This window comes from Anser brachyrhynchus (genome assembly GCF_964034855.1).
Source record: "Anser brachyrhynchus genome assembly, chromosome: 23".
Lineage (NCBI taxonomy): Eukaryota > Metazoa > Chordata > Aves > Anseriformes > Anatidae > Anser > Anser brachyrhynchus.
Window position 1 is genome coordinate 4,813,603 of NC_137716.1, and position 17,579 is coordinate 4,831,181.

The 17,579-nt window shown below is 49.4% G+C and overlaps 1 protein-coding gene across 8 annotated transcripts in view; it reads left to right on the forward strand.

The window, feature by feature from the left end:
* Positions 1-17,579, forward strand: part of PTPRS (protein tyrosine phosphatase receptor type S) — a 156,061-nt gene that overhangs the window by 107,071 nt on the left and 31,411 nt on the right. For 4 of the 8 annotated variants that reach the window (XM_080566126.1, XM_080566128.1, XM_080566124.1 and 1 more), the window contains exons 7-13: positions 751-1,020; positions 3,161-3,742; positions 4,670-4,803; positions 4,976-5,120; positions 11,185-11,490; positions 12,933-13,126; positions 15,406-15,523. In XM_080566126.1, the coding sequence (XP_080422252.1) occupies positions 751-1,020; positions 3,161-3,742; positions 4,670-4,803; positions 4,976-5,120; positions 11,185-11,490; positions 12,933-13,126; positions 15,406-15,523 (1,749 nt within the window). Of the gene's footprint in view, positions 1-750; positions 1,021-3,160; positions 3,743-4,669; positions 4,804-4,975; positions 5,121-11,184; positions 11,491-12,932; positions 13,127-13,571; positions 13,599-15,405; positions 15,524-17,579 lie in introns of all 8 variants that reach the window. The other 4 variants (XM_080566123.1, XM_080566122.1, XM_080566125.1 and 1 more) reach the window with 2 other exon arrangements.

Consider the following 17,579-nt stretch of genomic DNA (forward strand, 5'->3'; position numbering starts at 1 on the left):
TCTCTTGGTTGGATTCTCTGGGTCACAAGATTTGGGCCTTCCTAACAAGGCAAAATCTTGAGAAGTTTCCACCTCCGTGCCCGCCTTCTCCTCGCCACCACCCAAGGCTGCAGCATCCCTCGCCCCCCGTCGGGCACGGAGCCGGCCCCTCTCTGGGGACGGGGGCAGCCCCTGGGGTGTCTCCAAGCCGTGGTGGTGGAGGAGCCGATTTATTCAGCCGCGGGAGAAGGTGATAGGGGAGGATGAGCTGGACCCCACTGGAAAAGGGGAGGAGCGGGCTTCCCAGGGCGCGGAGCGGGGAGCTGGGGGCCCCAGCGCCTGTGGAGGAGATTTTCGACGCTCGCCATGCCAGCTCTTGCCAGTAAAGATGAGAAATTGCTAATAAATTTTTGTGTCTTTATCTGTGCTGTGATGGGTCTAATCTTGATCAATGGAACCCTGTTGCTATGAAATATCGCTTTTATGTCTATATTCTATATATTGTTTGTGAAGTACAAATTTATTTGAAGTTTAATTTTTTTGGTTTTTGGTTTTTGATTTTTTAGTTTCTTTGATTTTTGTTTTGTTTTTAATGAAGGAAGAAAATAAATGATGACAAACCCCATCTGTATTTAAATTATCTTTTACTCTTTTTTCTTTTTCTCCCTTTTCTTCTTTTTCTTTTCTTTCTTTTTTTTGTTTTGTTTTATTTTTTTGTTTCGTTTTTGTTCTGTTTTGTTTTTTTGTTACCTCTGTGCGTCTCGTCCACAGTTCGCCGCGTGGCCCCTCGCTTCTCCATCTTGCCCGTCAGCCACGAAATCATGCCCGGCGGCAACGTCAACATCACCTGCGTGGCGGTGGGTTCGCCCATGCCATACGTCAAGTGGATGCAGGGAGCGGAGGACCTGACGCCCGAAGATGACATGCCCGTGGGCCGTAATGTCTTGGAGCTCACGGATGTCAAGGACTCAGCCAACTACACGTGTGTGGCCATGTCCAGTCTGGGAGTCATAGAAGCCGTTGCTCAGATCACGGTGAAATGTAAGAGAGTGTGAGCACACCTGCGTGAGCGAGTGCGTGGGTTCCCCGACGATGCATGTTTGTAGGAGCGTGCATGCACAAGTGCGTGAGCTGCTGCATGGGTGTACGTACGTGCAAGGCACGTGTTGGGCGCATGGTCTTCACGGAGCGTCTGAGCACGTGTGCAAAGAGCTGTGGGCACGTGTCGTGTTCGTGCATGTGAGCATTTGTAGATAAATGGCCGTGCCGGTAAGCCTTCGCCAGTGCATGAGTGCGTGTCGTCGTGCGACTGCGTGTGTGTGAGTTGTGGTCCTGCCCGTGGCTTTGTGTGCCTGCATGGGGAGAGCCCATGACTGACCTGCACGTGATGAATGTGGGGACGTGATTATGCATGAAGCACGCTTGTCGTGCATGAGTGTGTGTGCACGTGAGTCAGCAACGTGGCTGTATGGGCATGAGGGTGCCTGACTGCATGTATGTACGTCCGTGGTGGTACAAGCCCGTATGTATATGCGTATGTGAGCATGAGCAGGAAGACAAACCTGTGCACCGTGCGTGCCACGTGCTGGGATCTGTGCATGCGTCTGTGGGGATCCCGTGCCCAAAGGAATCCCCAGAGAATGGGATGCTGGTGGCTTGAGATCTTCCCTTGCTTCAGGACAACTGGGCTGTCTGTTATGAAGAAAATTGATTTAAAGCCCTGCATGCTTGTTTTTGTCCTGGGATATGGGGCTGGCTGGGCAGTTTGCAAGGAGCCTTGGATGGCTTGAAGCCTGCATGCCATCCTGTTCCGAGGTTAGAGATTCAGCCAAGGCCCTGAGGATCTCTGACATGTATGCCCTTGCAGTAGAACGTAGATCCAGCATCTTAGTGGCCGTTGTTGCCTCAGCAAGAGGGGGAATATCCCCAGCTTCCAGCTAGCAATTTCCAGGAGGAGCACGGGTGCAATCTTCAATCTATTCTGTCCTCAGCAGGGGAGTATTAAAACCCAAGCGGGATGCCCCTGTGGTTGGGTGAGTGTAGAGCTCGGTGTATGAGCTGGTGTCTGCTCTGAGTGATGGCATTGCCCACGAGGGATCTGGGGGAGATGGGGTGGGAGAGGATTCGGAGGGGAGGGGGAGAGGAGGAGAAATACCTTGGAGAAGGGGAGTGGTGAAGAGAAACCGTCCGGTTTGTGTCGGTGCATCTGACTGAGGGAGACCTCACCGTAGAAGTGAGTAGGTAGGCACTGGTGAATCTTGACATGACGCCGATCCTGTGCTTTTCACAGGGATTGGGCTTAAGTGCTAGAGAAAGGATGCCCACGGCTGGGCTGAAGTGCTGTTTATTCTCCTGTTTTCTTCCTTCCCTTTTTTCCATCTTACACTATTAATTTAAAAGGCTGATAGATACATTGCTTCTGCTTCCAATTGTCCTCAGGTGTGGAATCTTGCCCTGCTGGTACATTCTGCCTTTTGTCATTTTATTTCACTGCTATTTCCCCTTTTGTTCTTGTCTGTAAGCATCTGCAATATTCCCCAGTCAGAAGATGAAATGAGAAGTTAGAGCTTTAAGGCTGCTCAAGCCTAGAGAAGATGAGATTGGAAAGGGTCTAAAACAAGTAGTGAGGAAAAGGTTAAAGGTTTCCGGCATTCAGCATGCAGTCTCCAGCAAGTTTGTCTTTTGGATGAGTGACAGGAGATGGACGTTAACACATTTGTGGATTGAGGTGAAGTACTGCATGTATTTATGGCTTTCTAGTTCTGGAGAGTACAGTCCATGCTGTACTGTTACCTGCACGCTAGACGTGGAGAAATTCAGCAGTGCCAGAGCTGGGTAGCCGGTGCTTCAGAAGATCTGATGATGTGCTCTGAAAGAGCTCTTGCAAAACCGCTTTTCCTTGCTGCCCTGTGAGCCAGCGGATGTTCAGCTGAAGTCTGTGCTAATGATTCCAGATGTTTAGCTGAGCACTTCCCTTTTGATGGAGCAGTTTAAGGAGGATAATAGAGTGTATAACTAGGTTCATAATATTTCAGCGGCACTTTACTGAACTGCCGCTCTGTGATTGGTACTGTGCCTCTGGCTCCTACAGCCCTAACTAGCTCAATTAGGCACCACTTCAACACACCTTTTTTTTTTTCTTTTTTTTTTTTTTTTAACGTCTGTTCTTCCTAATCCTCAGCACTCCCCAAGGCTCCTGGGACACCAGTGGTGACAGAGACGACAGCAACAAGTATCACCATCACCTGGGACTCTGGAAATCCAGACCCCGTGTCCTACTATGTCATTGAATACAAGTCTAAAAGCCAGGACGGACCATACCAGATCAAAGAGGACATCACCACCACGCGCTACAGCATTGGGGGGCTCAGCCCCAACTCTGAGTACGAGATCTGGGTCTCTGCAGTCAACAGCATTGGGCAGGGGCCTCCCAGCGAGTCAGTGGTCACTCGCACAGGGGAACAAGCTCCTGCCAGTGCCCCCCGTAACGTGCAGGGACGAATGCTGAGCAGCACCACCATGATTATCCAGTGGGAGGAACCAGTGGAGCCCAACGGGCAGATCCGTGGCTATCGTGTGTATTACACCATGGAGCCTGATCAGCCTGTCAGCAACTGGCAGAAGCACAACGTGGATGACAGCCTCCTGACCACGGTGGGCAGCCTCCTGGAGGACGAAACCTACACAGTTCGGGTCCTGGCCTTCACCTCGGTGGGAGACGGGCCTCTTTCGGACCCCATCCAGGTTAAGACGCAACAAGGAGGTGAGCACCTGTGTCACTAACCTTGGAGGCACTGGGCTGCAGGAGGGAGAGGTGGTGGCTTATTCCATTATCCAGCTGTGGCCTCTGTGTCACCAGACCATTTTTTTTTCTTTATTGGTTCAGTTCGGTTAAAAAAGAAATAACTTTCTAGGAGGAAGTTTGGTCCAGCAGCTGGAGCCCAAGGGCTTGGCACATGATTTTCATTCTGTCTTTGCTCACAAAGGTTGTTGCTTAAATGGGTAGGGCAAGCAATTGTGCAAGGAGAGCCTGGTTTTGCTGTTCCATGCTTCAAAGCGAGGTATCTTCATGTTTCCAGCTTCTAAATGTCTTCAAAATAGACCTGAAAACACTCACTGCCCAGGGAATGGTGAAGCTGAACTCTTAGAGCACCCAGAAGCTACCTTCTCAGAGCTGAGCGGCAATGGGCTTAATTTTGTCTTTTTCTAAAAGCAGAGTAAAACAAAGCTATTATTGTCACAGCAGATATGTTTAGCTGAGAACAAAAGGTGTTCTATCACATATTGTCTCCCAGCATTGCTTTTGGGTGCTCTGCTCACAGGAGTTGGGTGCTGGTGAGGAAGCCCTGCCTTCCTCAGGAACCTTCTGCTTCCTGAATCTCCTAATGCTGGGGAAGGGCCGTATCCTGCACTGCCAAGAAAGAGGCATATGGTCCAGTAGGATTCTTGTCTTCACCAGCGGCACTGGACCTTCCCTGGTCCTGCAGTGGTATTTAACATGGCACTGCTTTAACGGAAGGGCTTCCCCACTCTACAGCGTGGCCTTTTGCTGATTACATGCCCTTCACACACAGGCTTTGAGGAAAACTGGGTAGGATTCTTCTAATAAGCCAAGTTAACGTGGTTCCTCCTGTCTCCCATCTCACCTCCTCTGCCCTGTCCTGCCCTGTGGGCTCCTTCTCTGCGTCAGTTCCTGGGCAGCCGATGAACTTCCGAGCAGAAGCCAAGACGGAGACGAGCATCGTGTTGTCGTGGAGCCCTCCCCGCCAGGAGATCATAGTGAAGTATGAGCTCCTCTATAAGGAAGGAGACCACAGCAGGGAGGTGAGTCTGGAGAGGAGCAGTGCAAAGGGTTGGGGCCCTGAGGAACATCCCGGCCCTCTGTTTCTTGAGCTGGCTGAGAGAGGGGAGTGTAGGGCAGGTGTCTCTGGGCAGGGCTCGCCTCTGCTCCTTTTTGTTTGTTTTTATTTTTTTTCTTCCCCCTCGCCCATCTCAGGTGCTGAGGAACTTCGAGCCAACGACCTCCTTCACTGTGGAAGGCCTGAAGCCCAACACTGAGTATGTCTTCCGGCTGGCCGCCCGCTCGGCTCTGGGCCTGGGGGCCTTCACCCCGGAGGTCAGAGAGCGCACCTTGCAGTCTAGTAGGTGTCTCTCCTTTTCGCACCCTTCTCTGAGGGGAAGACAGTCAGGGAGCCAGAGATGGTGGGCACAGGGGTACGGAGCTGTGGGGCAGATGTTCGCCGTGCCGCGGGGGGTTCACACATCTGGGGTTGCTCTGCCGGGAGGTGGGCAGTGCGGGGCATCTCCGGGACCTGGTGCCTTCCCCCCTTACACCCAGATAGTTGAGATGTGGTCGAAGAGGGGGGCCGCTGCATGCTTTGCTGGGGACGGCGTTAAGTAAGTTAGCAGTGGCCACTTGGGGTGGGGTGGAGGGCAGCAAAGATCTTACGGGTGGGCTGTGCTGGCCCTTGGTGCTGAGCATGCTCAGGGAGGACAGCACCCCACCGCCGTGCGGCAGCGTGGCTGTCCGCCAGCAGAACCTGAGCAGCAGCTGTCTGGAAGGGGGGCACAAGCAATGGAGCAGGGAGACGGTGGGGGGCTTGGGAGGAAGAGGAGAAGGGGAGGGGATGAATCGAAAGTTCCGTTTTTTCACCAGCCTTTGGGAAAGCAGTCCTCATGCGATTTTTCCATGAGTGACTTGGTAGCCACTGGGAAGAAGGCCTGCTGTCCCAGCACGTGCTGGGAACGGGCCCGTTTGGGCTCCAGCAGAGCGGGAGAGAGGAGTCATGCGGAGGCTGTGGGGGGATACTAATGACACCAGGATGGAGCGTATGCAACCAAAATGTGCTGGTTTTAGTTTAATGGATTGTCTCCCTTCGCTGTTGCCCTGGGGACAATAACCCTGGATGGCAATATTTCAACCTGGGCTTTTCACAGATCTTTGCTTTTAAATGAGGTGTTTTTTCACTGCATGAGTGGCTGTGGCAGCTGTTCTTTGTGTTTTCTGTCTCCTCTCATCTCTACTAAATCACTCCGCTGCAGTTTGGAGTAGCCGGGAGCAGAACTAACTCAGAAATGGCTCTGGTCACCAGTGTGAGGAGAGAGAGTGCCTGCTCCCATCTCTCAGAGTCCTTACCAAGGGGGAGCAGCGGGCTCCCAGCTGGGCACCTGCCCCATCTTGCCGTTTCAGTTCTCACTTCTGCTGTCTCTCTCTCTCTCTCTCTCTCTTCTTTTCCCCATCTCTCTCCTTCTCTTTCTCCCTCCCCCCTGGGAGTGGGAGGAAAGGGGAATCTCCTCCTTCATAGACAGACTTCCTTACAGCGGTTTTCTCAGGCCTCCAGTCCGTTCAAAGATATTTTGTTTTCTTCTTTCCTTCAAATGTTTTTCCCCCTTTTTTTTTTCTTTTTTCTTTTTTTTCATACTCTCTGTATGTATTGAAAGAAAATCCTTTCCTGACTTTGCTGCAAATCCACTGGTTCTGATCCCAGTCTGGTGCTGTCACACGGACCATCACTGTGGGGTGGGGGAAAATGAACTGAAAGGACCTGAACAATAATTGTCAACCTTACCCACACTCTGCTTCTGTTCTGCGAGGGGTTTCCCTCCTTGAGATTTGTGGGGAAGGGGGGAACAGAGGGTCTCGGATTTGTGCTTTCTGGTTTGATAAAAACAGGCTGGAAGGATGGCTGTGGGTGCTGATGACAGTAGGGCTTAGTGACACCGAATATTTTTCCCTCAAGGATGAAGAGAAGGGGGTCCGGGAAAGGGGAAGGCTTTGGGTCTTTTTATAACTTGGCACCTGCCCAGAATGAGGCCTGCTTTATTTCTCTGTAGCTCAGCTTTCATAGGGGTAGTTTCATTAATTTAATGCTCTTAAGAACATCAGCTGGGAGCTGTCAGTGTCCTGTAACATGGTGAAACATTTTTTCCTGGCTGGCTGTTGGAGGAACGAGTCAATTCTCCCTGGTCCAGGCGACATCCTTCGGCTCACAGACCTTCTGGCTCGAGACAGGCTTTTGTGTCTTCCCTCTGCAGCTCCTTTTCCGTTCAGCTCTTCCTTGGCCCGCTCCATGGCTCTTCTTTCTCTTCTCTCTTCCGCTGTCTGCCTGCCCGCCTGCATGCTCTCACAGCCCGACGAAACCCGCTCCCTGCTCTCTGTCTGTCTTGTCTCTCGCTGGGCGGTTTCACACCACGATGGCATCTTGTCTCTGCAACAGCAAAGCCTCCCTCATCCTCCGGCAGCCTGCTGGTGCATTCGGTGCCCTTCCCCTCCTCGCTCAGCTGGCAAGCATGTGCCTGCATGCCGCAGCCCTCCCTGCATTGCCCACCTCTCCGCACAACACCCACCACCTCCCTGTCAGGGTGGCTCCTCCCGAGCATCATAACCAAAGTAAAATCCATTAAACTAAAGGTAAAGTATATTTTTCTTCTTGAAGTAGCTGGGTTTTAACTCTTCAAGTACCAGAGACGTAGATTGCAAAAATAACAGAATCTGATGGTTGGAGGAAGCTGTTCTGCCCTTTCTAACTAGCCACGACCTTCCCAGGGCTCCTTGGCAACTCTCCTGCTAAGAAATTTCGGAGCGCAAAGCACATGTCAAGGGACAGGGGTGGCAGGGTGGGTGCTGTGAGGCTGCATGTGCAGGTGTAAAGGAACCACGAGGATTTCTTAACCCTCTGTTCCTTCCTAAGAAAGGATGTTTCCCCTACCCATTAGCTCTGCTCCCCTTCCCCCTTCCTCACAGTGTGTGAAGTGAAAAAAATCTTACACAAAGTCTATGGTACCTAAAGGGTTAAAAAACATTGTATTGTACAAGGTCAGTAAGGGTCATTCTTGTGGCTTGGACAGTCAACTTTAAAGCATGTAAAAGATGCAGTTCAGGTGAGTACTGGCTGGTCTCAAGCAGATTCACAAATACAGTCCACCCTGTCGCTGCAGGCTCACGCACATGTGCGTGGATCTGCACACACTCGTGTACATCCTGGAGCCCGTGGGAGGGTGGGGAAGGGTTCCCAAAGAGCTGCCTGCATGATAAAAGCAGAAACCAGCAGACAGAGATGACGAGCTGCCTCCGGGGGCTCCCGCCCGTGCTGTGGCTCCCTTTCCAGCAAAGGAGTTTGGTGCAGAGGTGAACTCACAGCCTCCGCTTTGGGCTGCGGCGCTTTCCGTCCTGCATACAGCTCCCACCTTGTCGATTCCGCCCCCACGCACGCATGCACGTGGCCAGGGTCACGCAGGTTGGGCTGGATTGTGAAGGAAACTCACAGTGCCATGAACTCCCCAGATGCGTCTCCAGTATGGCCAGCCAGCACTTGGTGGCTGTTTTCATCCAGGTGCTGTAGTCGATGAGAGTGATGGGGAGGGGGTCCAGGTGGGATCTGGGCCTTCACCCCCATCACCCACCCACCCTGCCTTTTTGACCAGAGAAAGTGCAAACGACCCCAAATGGAGGCCTCACTCCAGGGCCTCTCTGTAGGTCCCTGTGCTGGAGCGTAGAGGGTGAGTGAGCAAGCGAGCGTGACCACGCGCAGCAGCTGCCAGTGCAAACAGTGAACCCAAGTGCCAGCTGGAGCTCCGGCTCTGCTTACTGGGGCTTTCATAATGAGTTTCAGGATGGAAAGGGTAGGTCGGGTCAGACCCTCTCTGCAGTGGGTTTCTCAGCCGTGTGGCTTTGGCTGGACAGCTAAGCAGGAAAGGTAGCTTTTAATACACCAGCCCCTGGCGGGGGAGAAAAAAAGGAGCAAACCTTTTTGCAAAATACTCCGAAAAAAAAGGAGTGTCATGGCAGGCGCTGGAAGAGGGTTGAGGCTTTTTCCTCCATGCCCTAAAAGAGACTTGAGTTGCTTCAGGGGTGTGAGAAGGAGCAGCGTGCCTCCGTTCTGGAGATGTCGGTACTGCATCAATCACAGCAGAGGGAGAGAGCTGCAGGCGTAAGGCAAAACAGCAGTGGGAATCTGCCACCCTGCTCTCTGCCCTCTGTACGGGTAGCTTAGCAAAAGAGAATGGATTAGAGCCCAGAATTACCATTCCTGTGATACCTAGGGTTTTGCTGGCAGGGGAGAGTAACTCAGCCAGGGGAGTCAGCAGTGGGGCAGGGCGGCCCCTTAAAAGCCAGCCATGTGCAGAAACCCACCAGGAGCTTGGTCTGGCCTCGTAGCTCAGTTTCTCTTGTTCTCTCGTAAGAAAGTCTTATAAGTTAGCAGTTGAAGCGTGGAAGGTAGGTAAACAGACTGGGAATGTTCTGGAAGGAGTCACTTTTTATATCAGTATTATTTTATTATTATGATTTCCTTTCTGATTTTTTTTGTTGTTGTTTTAAATTACTGGTTTGATTTATGTTTTATTTTCAAGTTTGTTGCTTTTGATTTGGTTTGTTTGACATATTTTGTATTATTTTGCGTGGCTAGCCATCGCGGGCTGATTGTCACCCTCTGTAGTGATACATGGAAGGGTTTTGTTCTCTCAATTTAAATACAGCCCAATAATAATAATTAAGCATGAAAGTAGGAGAACAACACCCAAATTGTCCTACTGGACAAAGTGCTCAGCACTGCAGTGGAAGGAACTGTCTCTACCCGTTCTGCAAACCCTCTTATTTCTATTTAATGGAGGTGTATGCGAAGCATGCAGCTTTCACTGCACTGCAAATTGGGAAAAGTGTGACTTGATTTAGCTGAGTCCTCAAGGCAAGTTTGGCCTAAACATCTGTTTGTGACTCAGGGATAGGAGTAGGACATTTGAAAAAAAAAAATCATTTCTCAGTAAAAGAGCTTTGTGTTGATTAAAAAGCACCAGAAAAAATAGAAATGGTGCAGCATTTATCTATTCCCTTGCTTCTATCAGATGATGCTTTGGGGGCTTCTAAGGACACCCCAGTTTCTGGCAGTATCTGCAGAGAGTTAAAAGCTGTTTTTTTTGCAGTTTTACTCTTGTTGGATGCGATTGGATTTGCAGATTTGCCTTGAAAATGTATCCCTCTGTGTGCTTACCTGGGCTGATTGATAATACTTAGTTTTTGAGAGAAGTTTGGCTTAAGATTTCCCAAAATTTCCCAGGTTACAGCTGGGGTGCAGAAGTGGTAGGTTTTCTGTCCAGACTTCACCGAGACCCCAGACCCGTGGCACCTCCTGCCTTCCCAAGGACCTGACTTTCTTGCAGTTCTCCTGGTGCTACAGGCACAGCCATGGTGTGAGCCAGTACCTGGTGTGTGACAGAGCTGGTGTCTGCGTCCGGCTTCCTACTGAGCAGATCTCGCTGAAATTATGTCGTGCGGCTCAGTAAACACTGACGTGAACAGGAGTGGTGGTTTACACCTTCCCCATCTCCTGAAAATCGGTCCTCAGACAGTTGTTTGCTGATACCCTGAGAACGTGCAGCTGTGTAGGGCCAGATTTCCAAAGGTGTCCTGGGATTTTCATAAAACACCCTGAAGTTGTTTGGACAGAGTGAAACAGGAGTCAGGCACGCTACCACTTCTGAATATCCCACTGGGTACCCAAATACCTTGACAAACCTACTGCCTCACTCCTTTGCAAGACTTTTTACTAAAACTATTCCTATCTAAATACTTTCCCTCATCCAGCATCGTGGGCTCTTTGCTTGGCGATATCCTGGACGTCACCACTATGTTTTTTCACCTCCTTCAGTCTGTGGACAACTAATAACTTACAGCTGGGTATACAGACTCTTAAATTTAAGCCTCCTGGCAAAAGATTTGCTTTTCTTACTTACTTTTCGCAGATCCCTTCACGGAAATTTGAGATCCCAGAGACTGCACTTTGGAAACAAGTGCTTTACCAGCCAGGGCAGGATTTGCCAGACCGCTGTAAAACAGGGAACTAAAGGGAAGGGTCTTTTACAGGGTAAAGCTGGGGGCTAAGCTTTGTGGCACACACGCTTACGAGCAGCAGCAGGACCCCTCTTGGCTAGCCCGCTTACAGTTTTAGTCCTTTGCTTTATTACATTTCAGTTTTGATGCCCCATTTCATTTCTGTTGGCTTTTTTTTCTTTTCATTTAAAAAAAAAAAAAAAAGACAACAACAAAAAGCTCTCTTCTTTTTTAATTTTATCTTCCTGAACCAAATTTTTGTACGTTTTGTTTTAGATTTTTTTGTTATCATTTTCTTTTTTTTTTTCTTTTATCTTTCCCATCTTTTGTTTTCTCCCCCTTCTTCCCTCTCCCTCCTGAATTTTCCCCCCTCGTAGAACCGTCTGCCCCCCCTCAAGACGTAAAATGCGTCAGCACCAGATCCACCGCCATTCTGGTAAGTTGGCGGCCGCCTCCGGCCGAAAGCCAAAATGGCGTCCTGGCTGGATACAGCGTCTACTATCGAGCGCTGGACTCTGAGGACACGGAGCTTAAGGAGGTGAATGATATCCCCCCAACCACCAGTCAGATCCTACTGGAGTCCCTGGAGAAGTGGACAGAGTATCGCATCACTGTCGTGGCTCATACGGAGGTGGGGCCGGGCCCGGAGAGCTCGCCAGTTATCGTCCGGACGGATGAAGATGGTAATTGCACTTTTTCTGATTTTGTCCTGGGTCCGGTGGTGAATACGTGTCCCTGCGGACGCTGGGGGAGGACGTGTCGAGTCCCTTCTCATGGCCGATCTGGGGTGCGAGGGCAAGGCCTGAATGAGGCCTCAGCACAGCCTCCCGCCGGGAGGGATCCGAGGTGTGGAGCACCATTTGCTGCCATCTCTCAAAGACCCTCTGAGAATTGGGGTCTGTAGGGTCTTCCTTCCCCGCTTTAGGGCTGGTTTTTCTTATTTCTCGGGGATTTAATTTCAAGGTCGTGAGCCCTGTCTGCACGCTTTTCCTGAAAAGATTCTCTTACTGACCAAAGACACAGCTGAGGCAGCAAGGAACTGAAATCAGAGAAGAGGAGGAGATTGCTTGCCAGAAATTATTTTAAAGTATTAAAAGACTTCTTCCCACACATTCCTTGTTACTAGCTCCTCTTTAAGTCAAAGTTTCGGTTAGTGGTGGAAAGGAAGAATCTGATCATTTATTTCAAAAAACGTTTAATGACAGTTTACATCCCAGTTCAGTGATCCAGCTTGGAGACTTGTGCTTGGTGCACAGACACGAATGGGGATGGGCCTTGAACTTTCCTGGTATTTCTACAGTAAAATAAAACCAGGAAAACTGTGAATGTACTCAGGGAGGGAGAACAGAATACTGTGAGGGTGAGGTGGGACCCTCAAATAATATGTCAAATAAATAACAGAAGGCAAATCCAAACTCCAGCTTTCTTCTTCCATCCCAAAGAAAAAAGACTGAAAAAAAAATCAAACAGGTTTATCCCCCATGTGGGTCTCGTTTTCCTTACCACCTGCCCACATCCAAATGGATAGATACCTTACTCAGAGAAATTAGGGTTTTCTTGCAGATGAAGCTCTCGAGCACTGTCCTTTTCTATTATCATTTCCAAAAATTCACCCCATATTCCATCCAAGACGTCTCTTGTTTCTTGTCCTGAGATTAGGCAGCTGCTCTAACCACCAACCTGCCCTGTTTGAGAGAACAAGGAGCTCCAAGAGCAAGTCCCCTTCCCCATTCTCTCTACCCTAACGTCCCACAGGCATGGTCAGAGCTTTTCTGACTCGTTAGAAATTGGCTTTGCCCTCAGAATGTGATCTGGAATGACATGGCTTCTCCCATCCAAGTAAACTGGAAAAAAAAGGAGCCTGTGAAAGAATAACTAGACTGGGAGATGGACCTGTTCACATGCATCCAGATCTCTGAGCCACGCAGATTAGATCCCCCTAAACTGCTTCCCTATTTCGTTGAATAAAGGCCAGTGGCAGATGGTGGGGTATCCAGTTTGCAGGTTAAGTCTCCCCCTCCTTTCAGAGCTGTAGATTCAGTGTGCGTATGCCCCAGAATTGAAGCGACAGGCCCCAGACAGAAATCTCCAAGTGACTCTTGTCCTTTTATTTCCTTCCTCGCAGTGCCCAGCGCACCACCTCGGAAAGTGGAGGTGGAGGTCCTGAACTCAACTGCAATCCAAGTGTTCTGGCGCTCTCCAGTCCAGAACCGCCAGCATGGCCAGATCCGCGGCTACCAGGTCCACTATGTGCGCATGGAGAACGGAGAGGCCAGGGGGCTGCCCCAGATCAAGGACATCATGCTGGCTGACGCCCAGGTAAGGATTCACGTCCTGCTGCAGTTTGTTTCTCTCTCATGGAAGCTTTGAGGGGGTGGGTGCTCCAGCTGCCTTGTCTCATCCCAAGTAACATATCGCTGGAGAAAGTAGATGAGCATCTCTGTGATAAAGATATATGTTATCTTCCTGCAGTTCATTTGCAGTCCCAGACAATAGCTATTGTGGAAGAGTATGAACTGCTCTCCCAGCTCTGAACTAAATGCTATCCATCCTCCTCTGTCTGGGAAATCTTTTAAGACAGACAAAGGCCACAGTGGAATCTACTAATTTCTCCCACTCTACTTCTTCCTTCATGCTGGCCTGGTAACTTCTGACTTTGTGTGGCTGCTTGCTCAGGGACTTCTTCCTCATGCTGTGTCTCTGTCTTTCCCTTCTTTCCCCTCTTGTATTCTCATGTGCAAAACCTCTCTTGTTCTCTGCCCAGTGGGAAACAGATGACACTGCTGAATACGTAAGTAAAAAAAAGAAAAAATCCTTCCATCCTGGTTCTGTCCCTTCCCTTCTCCCACTTGCTGTTGTGGTGTGATATTTTCCTTCTCCTTTTTATTTTTTTAATTTTATTTTCAGTGCCAGTGTGCCTGTTTTAAAGCCTGATGTTGGTGTTCCCATTCACTGTCCCCACCCTGTTTGCTTTGCTCTGCAGCCCTGTGTGATTGTGTAGTTTGTCAGCGCGTGGCAGTCCTGCAGGGTTTTCCCCTCAGCTCTGAAGGAAAGAGTCTGCTCCTCCTCCACAGGGAAGCAGGCGGGACATGAAATTGGGACTACCTTGAACACCTGCTTAAAGATGGCCTGGTCTGCAACTACCTTGCCTTGTGTCTGAAAAACAGTCAGGTTGTAAAGCATTGGGTATTTAAAGCCTCCTAAATTCCAGGGTATCAGGGTACGAACAAATGCTTTGTGCCCTGAAAGGGCCAAGATTCGTAGATATTTGTTCTGTTCAAAGCCCTGAATCACTGTTGGCCCTTTTACCTTTCAAGTAGACCTTAAAATCAGCTTGGCTGTTTGGCATTTGATACTTCTGTTAAAATGCTAAATGGTTTCAGTGATCTTACAGCTACAAAGCAGTAGGAGAAAGCATTTCCTTCTTGGAATAGCAGGGTCCCAAGGTAATACATCGTTAAAATGAATATATGCACGTCTCCTGGAGATTGCCAAGTGCCCTACAAAAGTGAGCAGCCTCTGTTTTACAGAAAGATAAACTGAGTCACATGAAAGGCAAAGTCGCGTGCCTAAAATGTTAATAAAAGTCAGTGGCATGTGTGAAAGCAGGACAGCTTTTTGACTTCCAGAAAGCAGACCTGTCTCTCCAGCTAATGGCTTCCAAACTTACTGATCAAAGTCCTGCTGGTTTGAAATACTGCTCTTCCACCGTTGCTCAGCTCTGGGGGCAATACAAATACTTTAAGGACCAGCAAATTTTTTCCCAAGTGCTGCCCTGCGATTTAATATTTAAAGCACCGAGGGACAGTGGAGGGAAGGGGAAGGCCATAAAACATGCACAAAATTTACATCTCCCCCCTTTCAGAGCCTTGGCGAAAACCCTGCTGCATATGCCCCCATCCTGTTTGATTTAGCACGGGTGTTCCTGTTACAACCCAGCCCTTTGAAGGGCCGAATACTTCTTGGGGAAGGGCTATTCTGGAGGCCAGCCTTCTAACAAAAGCTCGTGGGAGCCAGGTGTGGTGAAGCTGATAGAGGAAGGAGGGTGCTGGGGATTTAGCAGAGAGCTTTAACGTGCAAGCAAAAAATGTCGTCTTGCACTTTGCGTTAAAGCAATCCCTTTAATATTATTGAAGGCATTAAAAAATATCCCTGAGGAGAGAAGGGAGGGGGGTGATGGAGAAAAAAATGTAATCTCCTTGAAACCGCTGAGACCTCCACTGAGACGGCATAGCGAAGGGGAACACTTTGAAGAGTGCAGCAGCGTTTTGATGGCTGAGGCAGTTTGTGTTGAGATAGGGAATGTGTGAGAGGTAGATCTGGAAGAGAATACATTGAGCCAGGGCCTGCAGAGACACGCTGTGTTTACAGAGGGGCTGCCTGCAGCTGGAGCGTGCGTGCTGCTCGCCAAAGGAATGTGGCTCTCATACTCCTGCCAGTTGCCACATCTGCCTCGTTGCCGCAGAGCGTCTCATGGTTTCAGATTCAGTGAATGTTCCTGCATGCTAGAAAAGACCTGAGACTCCTGCAAGGAGAGATCTACCTGTGTGTGCGTACATAATTACTTACACCGTTTTCCTCTGGAATCTCGCAAACAGGAAATGATCATTGCTGGGCTCCAGCCTGAGACTGCGTATTCCATTACCGTAGCCGCCTACACCATGAAGGGAGATGGTGCTCGCAGCAAACCCAAAGTGGTCACCACTAAGGGTGCAGGTAAGAGCCTTTTCTTGACCTGTTAGGATTCACCAGTTTCCTAACGTCCTGAAGCCAAGAAGCTCCTTTCATCCCAGTCTCCTCACAAAGAGGACAGACTTGCAACAAACAACATGCTGCCCCTGAAGAAAAAAGTATTTCTAATAAGGCAGAAAACCCTTCATTCCTGGCAGGTAGCCTTCACTAAATGAAATAATTTTCTCTCCAGTGCTGCAGAAAGCCCCATACGTACAGAAATGCAACAGAGGACAAATTCAGTGCTTGTAATCTTATGTACTGTAAATTCCAGAAGTACCAGAAGTAAGAGAATCTTTGCCCAGTCTGACCTGTATGGTGACACTGAGAGACCCCGGCTTTGATGGCTGCACACAGAGGTACCTTGGGGAACAGAAGACGCAGAGGCCTGCTGTCATGGTGTTAACTTGCAAAGAGCTGAAAAGCAGCAGGGAGGCAGTGGAGACTTATACTGCCCAGTCTTCTTTTCTTTTAGTATCATGTCTGAACATAAGTCCCCTCTTTGCCTAGGAGTAGTGATCAGTAGGGAAGAAAAGGACTGACAGGATTGACCTTTTCTTGCAAGAATTTCTGCAACCTGGGCTCACTCTGCACATGCCATCTAGACTCATCCCTCCCTTTGCCCTATTCTTCATGGCAGTGTCTGTCAGCCTCAGTGCAGAGGACACGATGTCAGGCTAGGATGTCTGGGCCAGAAGAAGGAAATGACAAAGGGCAACAAGGTATTCCTTGTTCCTCCACACAGTTGTGCTGCAGGCAGAAAACAGAGGTCTGTGTTCCACCTGTCCTCTCAGCATCTGCGCTCCCGTGGTTAGTGCTCTCACAGCTGGACCTTTGCTGTGCAGCAGGGGAAAGGTTTTGTGCCATAGAGTGAGACTGCTGTGCCCACACCTGGATTTGACCCTCCTTCAGCCCATTTGTTGTTGGCCTGTGGTTATCTTCTCTCACCCCATCACACTCTTGGTCATGCTGCCAGATGATGGCTTTCTCCCCTTGTCATTTCTTTTCGTTGTCTAGTCCCGTCCCATCCCTGGCTGATGATTATTCGTTTTCTTAGTTTTGGGGCAGTCATCTTCACCCTTCCTGTAGCAGCTGCATAACTGACATCATCTCTTGTTCCTGGGAGAAGGTTGTTCTCTGCCTCTGCCTTTGGTCAGAGCGATGCAATTAACCTGGAAACCTCTGTTCAGGCTCTGGAGGTAGCACAGACACTCAGCTCAGTGCACAGGACAGAGAGGGCTCAGGAGCACTGGCCTGAAATACACAACGCTGGAGCAGCAGCTGCCCTCCATGCCCTTGTCTTTTTCTCTGTCCCAACTCACATCTTCATCCCATTATATGTTCTCATCTTCAGAGAAGTGAATGAGAATTCAGCCCTCCTCTCCCCTCTTGTGTTTCTTGCTTAGTTAAGAGATGGCACATAAGAGAACAAGATTGTTTTCCAGGACACAGATGTTAGAGCAGGGTACATTTAGGTGACAGCATCCAAACTCCTGCCTTCACACCCTGTAGTGTCAGTGTGCTGTCAGAAGCCTTTTCCTTCATTCACTCTCTTCTCCATCCCCCTCTGGCTTTGCCCATGTTTCTTCTCACTCTCTGTTCTCTCCTCTTGTTTCCTTCTTTTCCTGAGGCTCTCTACCTTCTTCATTTTTCTCTCCTCGAGCCTTTCTCTCTCTGCCCTCCCTCCCTCATTCCCTTGTCACTCTCTTGTCAACCTCCCTCATCTCTCCCCATTAGGATTTGCAGTGCAGGTGATCACTCACAGAGGGATGTTTTCTCCAGCACAGCGGCTATTACCCAAAACTCAATTTCCCCCAACTTGAAATAGCTATTTAAAAAAAAAGAAAGAAAAAACTTTCAAATGGCTCTGTAACGTTCTTATCTTCTGTGCAGTGTTGAGTCAATATACCTTCTGAGAAGAGAGATTTCTTTCTTTATCATTCAGGGCTAGGGGCTGAATTTAAATACAGTAATACATCCAATTTTCTCCTTTACTGTCCAAACCAATTGCAAAATAAAACATTTCCCCCTGCTTTCTTCT